The following is an 11,020-nucleotide window of genomic DNA, read 5'->3' on the forward strand; positions in this document are numbered from 1 at the left end:
CCATTTAAAAAGCTTAAGTGGTTAAGTAATGTATCATGTAATCATGTTTCAATTCATGTTTAATGTAATTTATGTAATCATGAATTAAAATATTGGCATTTAATTGAAGATGCATTTAAAAATGTTTAATTAAAGATGTTAACTTTGTTTCTCTGTCTTTAAAGGTTTACAACCTAACCTAATTTCCTGTAGTGACAATCAACTGACGAAGCCAACCAATCATATAACAAAAGTTGGAAGAAAAATAAAAATTGAGTTGGAAATTTGAGTTGTCCTTGTGTCCTTTGGAGGTGAACAAGAGGAGAACTTGACAATGCATTTATGTTGTTTGGCGTGTGAAAATTCAGGATATAATAAGAAAGGCTTACAATTACCACGAGTGACACCTGAGTGTCACATGAAGTGTCCTCACATGAAAATTGACTTCAACCATTATCAAAATAGTTGCCAATTATATTTTCTCTCAATGAACTGATTAAACGACTAGTCTTTTCAGTTGCACTTGTATATACTGTTGGATAGTTTCATTTACAACAAAACACTTTGTGGAACTTGCCACTGCTTTATGAGCAAAATGCTAATGCCCACATGCTAACATAGGCGCAATGACAATGCTAACATGCTGATGGTACGCAGGTATGTTTGCTACACTCACCATCTTCATTTAGTGTGTTAGCATGCTAACATTTGATAACTGGCGTCACACAGAGAACAGCTAAGGCTGATGGGAAAGAGGATCACCAGTCATTAGGATTCATCCTCTGGCCACCATATACGTCTGTAGAACACTTAATGTTGATCCATCCAGAGAGTTGCTGAAGCATTTCAAGCCAGAGCCACGGCGCCATCACGGCTAATAAAAGAGCAGAAGGTGAATCTGGGAACAGATCTTATTTTAATGCTGCCAGTCTGTTAAATGTTTGACAGAGGTTTGCATGAACAGCTCCTGATTACAACAAGGCTGCACTTATAGGTGTTTTCCATGACTGGAAATTCTACAGCACAGTCTAAATCTAAGTGCTGTCTGCACAGCAAAATATCAAACGTATAAAACAGCAAGGCATGACAGCACTTTTTACGTGGCAAAAGAAAAGCTAAGCAGATGTCAAATATATTACGTTATGGTGATGATGACATAAAGACAACCACTTCAATGTTCCTGTACATTTCAGTAAAAAAACACATAATTAGACTTGTAATAGAACAGTCTGCAGTCTCATACACTACAGTCAAACTCACGTCACAGCGAACCAAATGCACACACACATTCAGTGGAGCACATACATCATTCATACAACAGCACTGTAACAGTAAAACTAAGCTGACATGCCAAGAAAGATTAACGGTCCAGTAAAACGTTTAATTTAAAAATATAACAATTAGAAAATTAAGAGAACAGGATTTTTAAAAAAATACTTTAAAAACATGTTGACACTAGAAATATCCGAGTTTTCAGATGCCATCAGTGGCTTAAATTACAGTCCGAGTGTCACTTCCTGTAAAGGACACGCCAGTCAAACATGTTGATCATCCCTCACTCACAGCCCAGGCATGATGTAGGCAATGTTGTCCAACGTGTTTGACTGACGGAAAAAGAGACAGAGCCTTGTTAAAAATCTGCAGCACAGATACACACAAACACTGTCAGGTGTGTAACACCTGAATGTGTACAATAATTATACATTTAGAAATGCTAATACTGTACCAGGACGTTTCGAGGACATCCGTTTAACTGTGGTATCTGGGCTGTGAGACAGGTCAGCGGTCCCAGCGCACACAAGATGGAGTCCAGAAGCACAGACAGACTGCCGGACACGGCCACCATCCCCTATCACATGGAAACATTGGTCATGACTCACTCACTCCACTGCATAGTGATGAAACTTCTATTTACATATGTTTTAACTGTTGCATAGAGGTTTCAGGTTGAATCCACAGCATAAAAACAAACAAAAAAACAAAACCAAAAAAACAACAAACCTGTAAATAAAGTGCGTGCATGTGGAAGCTTACCTCTGTTTCCTGTAGCCGATGCCCAATCAAGGACAGGGACTCTCCCAGTAGCTGCAGGTGAGCTGCGGCATCAATGGGATCCACATCTGGGACTCGTGCCGGGGACAGGGACACAGTGCCAGGCGCTCTGTTCGGAGACACCATCCCTGTTCCCGTTCCTACAACTGTCAAAACACAAATGAAAGACAAGAGTAATGAGGACTGAAAGTGAGAGGACAAAGAACTGAGACATGTTAAGTCTTTTTCAATCAATCAGAAACTGCGCAGCTCCAGTCAAAGGTACCTTTACTTTTGCTCTCACTGGTGCTCTTGTGTTTGACTGTGGTGGCCTCAGCTTTGTTCTGTTTGTGCTGCAGATATTGAGCTTTCTGCCTCCAAACCTGCAGGAGAACAAACATAAAACACAGGATGTTTGGTGACCTTATACACCTGCATGCACAAACAAAGATATTCAAAAGATTTTCTAGTATTAATTATAAATAAGGGAAAAGAACTCACTAATTTGTCTTTCTCTGGCATTGCTTTCCACACCTCTGCCAACTTTTTGCTTAGTTCACCGAACACTGCAGATTAGACATACAAGCATATTGTTTAAATGTCTATTTTAGTGATATTTGAAAGGACTATATGCCAATCAGTGTCATCATACCGTATGTCCCTGTACTACCCACCTAGTCCTGGTTGTTCTGCATTTATGTTGACTCTGTACTCCTTACAAAAGACCTGATATGCCGATGTGTTCTTCTTCTTGGGCTGAGAGAGGACAAAGAAATTAACCAATTATTTTTCATATTAGGGAAAATTGTGCATCTCCTCAACACACACACAAAAAATGTTCTGGCATTCAAAGCTCTTTTTCCAGTTTGACTGTTACAAGTAATACGTGTGAACAGGATTGTACCTTATCTTTTTCCTTCTCATGCTTTTCTCTGTCTTTCTCCTCTTTCTTTTTCTTCTTCTCTGTCACTCCATCACTGCCTTGGTGGTGGTGTGGAGGGACGGGCGTGCCCATAGCATACATTGGGCCAACAGCACTGTGAGTGATAGTAGGATGGGAGTGGCTGTGGCTCCTCGATGAGTCTGATGAGGGTGTCATTAAAAGATAAAGCATCGTGATGAAGTGTTGTACTGACACAGTCAGATAACGGTTCAGTTTGAAGTATAGATTTGATTGGTGTGATAGCCCTTATCTTGCTGGCACCCATCTTTAAAACTGCTAACCTGAATGCTGCAACAACAGACGAAAGACTCTAATGCGACTTTCAGTGCCATCTTTTACAACTACAACAAGGCTCAATTAACTTTAAAAATGTCTGCCTGGCAACCAGACATCCGCTTTTGGTTGCTGAAACTGAAAACGTGGTTGCAGTTTTTTCCATGTACTAGGCAATCATACATCAGCTTAATAATGAAAATATGACATATAAGATTGTTTAAAAGCTTCATTACAGCAACTGAACTAAATTATTGGTAGTTTTTTCTTTACCTTTTACTTCATAGAATTTGAATCCTGACTATTATCAGGTATCCGGTCCACCCTCAATTCCTGGTGCACAAAATACCAGTAGTGTAGCTGTCATGCTCTTCACAGATCCTTCAAAAATTAACCCAGCAAGTCGCTGGTTGCTTGTTCATCAGTTCTCTCTGTCAATCCCTACACTACGAGCCTCATACTTTATTTTTGCACATTACTGAATTCAGATGGGCTATAGCAGAATACAAATCTCTCAATTTCAAATCCAGAACAGAAATGCATAACACCACTCAGCTGTAGGGACAACTACAGCATACATGCTGTATATGTAAAGAATAGTACACTCACCTCCAAATCCTTTGCTGTGCTTCTTGTCCTTTCCACTTTTATCCTTGTCTCTGTCTTTTTCTTTGTCCTTTTTCTTCTTGCTTTTCTTGCTCTTCTTCTTCTTTTTTGACAGATGTGTGTACGAATCATCTATAACCAGTTCACCAGCTTCCAGTTCACCCCCAGATGAAGAGCTATCATCTCCCATGCCACCTCCATAATGACCTGTATGACACAGCGATAAATATTGATGAATAAAACAAAAATAATTTAAAGGCGGTGTGGTACATTAGCAGTGCAGGGGCACCAAAAACATCTGTAGCAGCAATATCTGTGCCAATACATCTCCATAGTACTTTTACTACTTCACTGCTGGTAATAAAATCATCGATAATTGATCATTTATCCCTACAGCACAGAGTAAAAGCTGAGTAAATGTACTTATTATTAGTACACTCGCTTATTGAATAGCCAAGATTCAAATGCATCAGTTATGGAAGGATGTACTGACTGTATCTTAAATATGGTCAGTTTAGTTCCTTAGGAGTAAGGTGCTATACATACTATTTAATTTCAAGACAAAGGTAACATAACTTGCATCCCTGGAACATAATTTAGGACCATCATACCTTCCACCTCAACCTCTTTGCCCACCACAGGCAGTGGATCTCGATTCTGCTGTAGTTTCTTCTTGGGTGACTTTGAAAGCTGCATTCGGTCTCTATCCTTCTCTTTTTTGACACTTCCTTTGGATGAGTGCGGCGTGAACGGGAAACTCTCTCCCTCCTCTTTCTCTGGCGACATAATGAGCTTCATCTTCAGCCCGTCAGCCTCGCGTAACGTCAAGGGTTCCTCTTTTGGAGTGCCACCATGGAACAGTGAGGACTTTGAGGAAGAGGAGGAGTGTTTCTTGGAGGAAGATGATGATGATGTTGATATGGGGCGGGAGTGAGAGAAGGAGTGGCTCCCTTTGCTTCCACTGCTGCTGCTGCTCTCACGTTTGCGGTCCTTGGAGGAGTGCGAGGAGAAGGAAGGGTAGGAGGGTTTCTTATGCAAGTGGGGACTGGGATCCGAGCCTGTGGCCAGGGGAGAGGTGATGGCCTGCAGGAGGCCCATCGCCGTATCTGTCGGGTGGGAAGATGAGGGGGACGAGAGAGGAGGGGAGCGGTCTGCAGACTTGTGTTTCTTCTTGTGGGGAGGTGGGCCTGAGCCATCATGGTCTGATACAAGGATGACAAAAGAAAAGAAAAAAAGTAAATACAGCTGGAAAGTCGTCTTTTGGTGAAATTAAAAGATTATTAATATATCAAGCCCTCACCTCTGTGATAGTACTCATCGCTGTGCTTCTTCTTCTTCTTGTGTGAGTCCCCTCCATGAAGCATGAAAAGTTCTGAATCCTGATTCGAAATGACACAATTGCTTTGCATTTACCAATCCATAAACAAATATGTTCAACATGTTAAAATGTGCAAAGACACTGTAACTATCAGGATAATAAGTTTTCTGTGATATTAAACCATGAGGTCAAGTGACTGTGGAGAAATAACTTACCTTGGGCCGTTTCTTGGAAGACTTCCGGACCTGAGCAGCAATCTCCTCTTCCTCCCTCAGCAGGTCCTTGTACGACCTCCTCTTCTCCCTCTGGCTACGGCCAGCTACAAGCCCCCTCTCTCCTTCCATCCCCACATCTGGAATACATGAAACAAGTATTGTGATTCTTACCTTGAAAGTAAACTTCTGATAAAACTGAGGATAAACTTTGCCAATGAGTCTTGTTACGTCCACGTCTCCTACAATGTTCTCTGCTAGTTTGCACATGGAAGATATACAACATTTGCACACGTTTGATATTTCCACACAGTAAGAACACAGTAAAACCAAATGCGGTGTACAGGCAAACATTACCCATTCCTCCTTTGCTCTTGATCTCCTCAAAAGCCATGGCTCGTCTTGCGTCCACTTTTATTTGTTACACAGTGTGTTACTGACAACATAAGGCAGGATACTGACCTGCAAATTCAACACAAGGGGAAAAAATTCAAATGGAAGTTTAAGAACTGACTATGACGTTTCTATTCTGGACAAAAATGAGAGAGAGCAGCTTAGCCTTACACAACATCCAACACTTGAGTCATTTGTTTCTTCATTTTTTTGGACCTGGTAACGTTATGTACATCACAAAAAGGTAATTACATCGCAATAGCTACTTTGTTGCAACAGCTATCCCTGCTTAGTCCTGCACTGATCAGTCAAAACAACGCTGGAGCTGCCGGTGAGCTGGACATAATGCTAACGTAACTAAAAAGTGGAGAAGTGGAAGTGGTCCGCTGCTTGGCGAGAATAAGTACAATTTGCGTTATATTACAATAATGATGTGGCATGTCGCCTATGATACTGCACAAAAAATGATAGCTAAACAAATTCCCGCCTACTTTCATAAAGATACACAAACACACCCCCTCTCCATTTACTTTGACTCCCTAGCTTCCCAACATTTCCAGTCCTCGAATACGACACGCCGAGCGTGCCCTCAGCTTGCCGGTGAGAGCGGTGGAGGAAAGACCGAGGCTTTCACCCACAGTTAGGCCGCGGTCACCTCAAGTGCACAAAATACTGTGGCGGACATGTCTTTAACTCTGCTCATGTCTTCATCTCCTCTGGGATGTTAGTAAGTGTAGTTTACGAACACCAGAAGGAGAGGAAAGAATGTGTTTATTAAATATTACTACCTCTATGGGGTCTCCAATTTACGCGGGTCCGTCCGCCATCTTTTATTATCGGCGAAACAACAATACGTGTCCATGTGGGGGAGGGACTTTGGTACTGCAGCCAATCAGCATGGGTGAAAAGTAGCCATATTAGCAGTACATTCGGTAAAGCTGATAGGCAGGTACCTTCCATCAAAAATTACAACTACAGAAGGCCCTCTCATTTAATATGTTGATACTGACATAAATATATTTAAGTGCAGCAGAAACCTACATAGACAATACTTTTGCTTTTTTTTTTTTTTTTTTGCATTGCATGAAAGACACTGTTGCACAAATATAGCCAAACATATTGATTTATTGATTCACATATATCCATGTCCAACAACAGCCAGATCAATTTTTACAATACAGTTCACGTATAAACATAACATGCAGTACAAAAGAAAAGGCAACAAGATGCAAATGCTGCTGATAAGAAAACCAAAAATACAACAGTGAAAACTGTTTGATCATTTCTTGTGAAACGTCTCATAATAGTTAAAGAACTTTGCTAATAATAGCAGGCAAAGAACATTTCAGCACAAAGTTGTGACACACACACACACACACACACACACACACACACACACACACACACACACACACACACACACACACACACACACACACACACACACACACACACACAGAGAGAGAGAGCTGAGGTCCCACTGCATCTCAGGGTTAGCTTCTGTTCCACTAGCTTCCTGCTCTTAATGTAATGCATTCGCCCTTAGGAAGTTTCTTTTATCCTCTTTCTGAAAAGCTGACGTGTGATTCCTTTTTCATTTTGGTCCATAAACGGATACCTCCTTGACTTCAGTAATGGGCATTGACATTTGAGCACCTTTTCATTTTAACCAAATTAACAATATTTTTTGTGAGCATTAGCCACAGGGACACTATAAAAAACACAGCCAGAGCTATAAATGCTAACAAGATAAGCATCCTATCTTAATTAAGATAACATGGTGTTCAAATGTTAGTGTCGATGACAGTAGGACTGTGGATAAATATTTAGTTTGGAATATAGACAGAAAACCCAAGCAGTGTGATTCTGAATTTTCTGGTCTGGTCAAGGCTTGTGGAGCAGAATCTTGCCTGAAAAGGAGCGAGACTTCAGCTCTCTATACAGTTTATTTTCTACCTATCCCCAAAATTCTGTTTCTGCAGACTGAGCGATGTAAAACTGGCCAACAAATCGGTCACCTCATCCACCTGAAAAACAGCAAAATTACATGAAACCGTGTATGAGTTGGTGAAAAGTAAACGCATAATAAATAATCACTACATGCATATCTAAAAAAACACACAAAAACACATGCCCTATATGTAGGTTTCACCTGCTCTTTGGTGCGTGTGTGCTGCAACTGTGTCGAAATGTGCTCCAGCCTCTCTTTAGCTTCACTCTGGCCCATTAAGTTCAGGTATTCCCTCAGCATTTGAATGATCTGCAAAGGGAGGCACAAAGTTTCCAAAACAATCAGGATCTATCAAAGCCATAAGCCAGAGTCCACCAACAAAAGCAAGTTAATGCAGTCTCTACCTGTGTGACTTCCCCTCTCAGGGTTTCCAAGCTGCGTGAATCTCCCTCTTGCAGAATATTAAGCTTGGAGCGTGCTAGATGCAGAGGGGTCCGGCCTGCTCGGTCAAGGGCATCCACACGGGCTCCTTAACAGAAGCAATAATAGTACAGATCTCTCAGTTACGCATGCTTATTAAACACTCTCAATGAATCAGAATTCTGATTCTGATTCTAATCATACTGTCTAGAGTTAAAGGATCACTGTTGTTACAGATCTAGCAAAATCACTCAAAATTTGGTGAGATATATTAAGTTAATTTTGACAGTGTAGCATACAGGCTAGCTACAGACATTTATGTGGTTACAGTCCTTCACCTGAACTATACTCTAACTGAACGCTGTACATTACTTTAGGATGAAATGATTTTTAATTAGCTTCTGCTTGTTGTAAGCAGCCCTCTGTTGGTGGGAAATGTACAGGCAGCTAGGGATTCTTTAAAATTTACCAGGGCCACACAAATATTTGTTTCTGATTGGCTGAAAGTTGTCCAATTGAATTATATAATGGAACACCTTAAAAATATAACAATAACAGTTTAATGTTACAACTTACAAAGACCTTTCCCATAATGGCAAACTGAGCAACGTGTATATACAAGAAAACACCTCTACAGTGGTCTCACCTCCTCTCAGCAATGTGGTGATTACAGGCACATGGTTGGTACAGGCCGCTGCAGAAATACAAGTCAAAATCAGCAAGGTGCAACTTAAAATACAAGAATAAAACTGTTTCAAAACACTTGAAGCTTCACAAAAAATTCCTTTACGTTATTCTGTGGTATATCTACTCATTTATATAGTTATGAGCCTAGAGCAGCTGCACAGTTGTGTGTCAGAGTGAAACCACAGTCATATGCATTACTGAACACAGTGCTACAGGTTTCGCGGCATGCTGATTGTTCTCTTACCCAGATGGAGGGGGGTATTCCCCAGACTATCTCGCTGGTTGGGGTCAGCGCCGTGACTCAGCAACAACTGCACTACAGTCATGAACAAAGAAATTTGAAAAAGAAAGACATGCAATTGTTGAAATTTAGACTTGACTGAAGTGAGGAAAAAGTGTAGAAAAACAGCTGCTGGTGAAAACAAAAACCAAACTGTGGAAGAACTAAAATTCATGACTATAACTTGCAGATTAGGGAAACATGCATATCGCAGGACTTCTTGATGGATGATTGCTGCCAACATGCTCTTCACACTGCACGATGCTTTCTCCAACCATCCAGCTGCATTATACATGATCTCCTATGATACAGCCGTGACAATCTTGTCACCAACCTACCGATGCTCTCGTTGCCATTGCAGGAAGAGAAATGAAGGGCTGTCCTTCCCTTGTCATCTGCTGCACAGGGGTCTGTGTCATCTTGCAGGAGCTTTCGAACTGCAGGAACACAATTTTATTAGTGAAACACAGCCTCTAATCATCTGACACCACTTGCACTGCATTTTACTGCATCCCCTCACTGTGCATACCTGTGTCGATGTCATTGCTGTTGGCTGCTTCTCTCAGCCGTTTCACAGCTGTGGAGATAAGACAATCAGCGTGAAAAGTATGTAAATATTGTTTCACTACTGGGTGAATGGGATCAGATTGACAGAGTTTACACTTTCAAGCTTGTCTAAAACAGCAACTGATCATATACTGTTCATCAGTAGGACACTGAGCATGGACAGGATATTGATATTAAGAGATTAGACAACATACCCCCTGGGATTTTGGTTATCATAATATGACATAGCTTGAATGCCGTTCCCTCCTGTTATTCATTGCATTACACTGTGATTGGACTTTATTACCTGTACCTGGTTGGTGAAGGTGGCCTAGCTTTCATACTGTATGGAAATATCATCACATTAGCCGCATTGAGATACCAACTGAGATGTTGAGATACCATCAATACGCACGTTAGCTTGTACTTTGTATTGTAACTAAACTTACGTAGCAAACACACACACACACACACACACACACACACACACACACACACACACACACACACACACACACACACACACACACACACACACACACACACACACCTTGTTTATTTTTCAATGACTCTCACCATATATATCTTTCCCAATAGGTCCGAGGTTCCGCACAACTCTGTGCTGCCGCCTGGCCCTGCTCCCCGTCATCTTCCCCAGCTTGCTCGCCACACCACCGCCGCCAAGCTCCGCTCGTCCCGGCTCCCACAACAAGTGCAGGTACCTGAGTTCTTTGTCGTCTCTCTGTCCGACTCGACCCAGCACCACCTTTCCCTCCCCTGTCCCGCTTATCCCGAACCCGACAGCAGCAGTGCCCCCGTCGTCCACCCCCTCCACGTTACTCCGCTGCTCTCTGTCCACCGACTCCCGTGTTTCATCCTCGGGTCCAGGCTCCACCATGTACTCCCCCTCGGAGCTGGAACGGTCATTATCCGAGGCAGTTGCAACGATTGGGCTCCATCCGTCCATACTTCACCGTGACATACGGATACTGTGTTTATACTACACTCGCTACATACGGTCCTTACTACTCCTGCTGAAGCAAAAAGGAAAATAAGCCGTCAGTAATATCGGGAGCCAACTTTGAATTTGACATCTGCTCCGTCAGCGACGCCTGAGGCCACTGCACGGCACGTCAGCTCAAACTCTCCTCCATTTAATTCTTTCTATCCTGGGTATTTTGCAGTGTTTAAACAGTAGTAGACACCCTTCCTTCACGGCACAAAAATGTCCCCTGGTCCCCTATTTCACATTTGCCATTTCAACGGACATAAGTAGTAAGAGGCACACCCATTGCGCAGTCAACAGCCTCAGAGCTTTTCCGACCAGTCAGATTCCGTGTTGTTCATTACCTTTCGTCCAATCAGAGCCAATAAGATTGTT

General features: G+C 41.9%; 2 protein-coding genes across 2 annotated transcripts; both read right to left on the bottom strand.

The window, feature by feature from the left end:
* Window positions 1-873: 873 nt before the first annotated feature.
* hmgxb4a (HMG box domain containing 4a) lies at window positions 874-6,611 on the bottom strand. Its single transcript, XM_070982002.1, has 13 exons — window positions 6,544-6,611; window positions 5,720-5,824; window positions 5,366-5,502; window positions 5,133-5,211; window positions 4,444-5,034; window positions 3,836-4,039; window positions 2,915-3,093; window positions 2,685-2,766; window positions 2,512-2,576; window positions 2,297-2,393; window positions 2,014-2,177; window positions 1,706-1,828; window positions 874-1,583 (listed from the first exon to the last, which is right to left on the bottom strand). The coding sequence occupies exons 2-13, from the start codon at window positions 5,754-5,756 to the stop codon at window positions 1,539-1,541; spliced, it is 1,803 nt and encodes a 600-aa protein (XP_070838103.1). The 5' UTR covers window positions 5,757-5,824; window positions 6,544-6,611; the 3' UTR covers window positions 874-1,538.
* A 249-nt stretch (window positions 6,612-6,860) lies between these two features.
* ankrd54 (ankyrin repeat domain 54) lies at window positions 6,861-10,923 on the bottom strand. Its single transcript, XM_070982104.1, has 8 exons — window positions 10,216-10,923; window positions 9,623-9,670; window positions 9,432-9,530; window positions 9,058-9,129; window positions 8,773-8,820; window positions 8,111-8,235; window positions 7,908-8,015; window positions 6,861-7,782 (listed from the first exon to the last, which is right to left on the bottom strand). The coding sequence occupies exons 1-8, from the start codon at window positions 10,604-10,606 to the stop codon at window positions 7,708-7,710; spliced, it is 966 nt and encodes a 321-aa protein (XP_070838205.1). The 5' UTR covers window positions 10,607-10,923; the 3' UTR covers window positions 6,861-7,707.
* Between the last annotated feature and the right edge of the window lie 97 nt (window positions 10,924-11,020).

The sequence above is a fragment of the Chaetodon trifascialis genome, chromosome 15 (genome assembly GCF_039877785.1).
Source record: "Chaetodon trifascialis isolate fChaTrf1 chromosome 15, fChaTrf1.hap1, whole genome shotgun sequence".
In the NCBI taxonomy this organism is placed as follows: Eukaryota; Metazoa; Chordata; class Actinopteri; order Chaetodontiformes; family Chaetodontidae; genus Chaetodon; species Chaetodon trifascialis.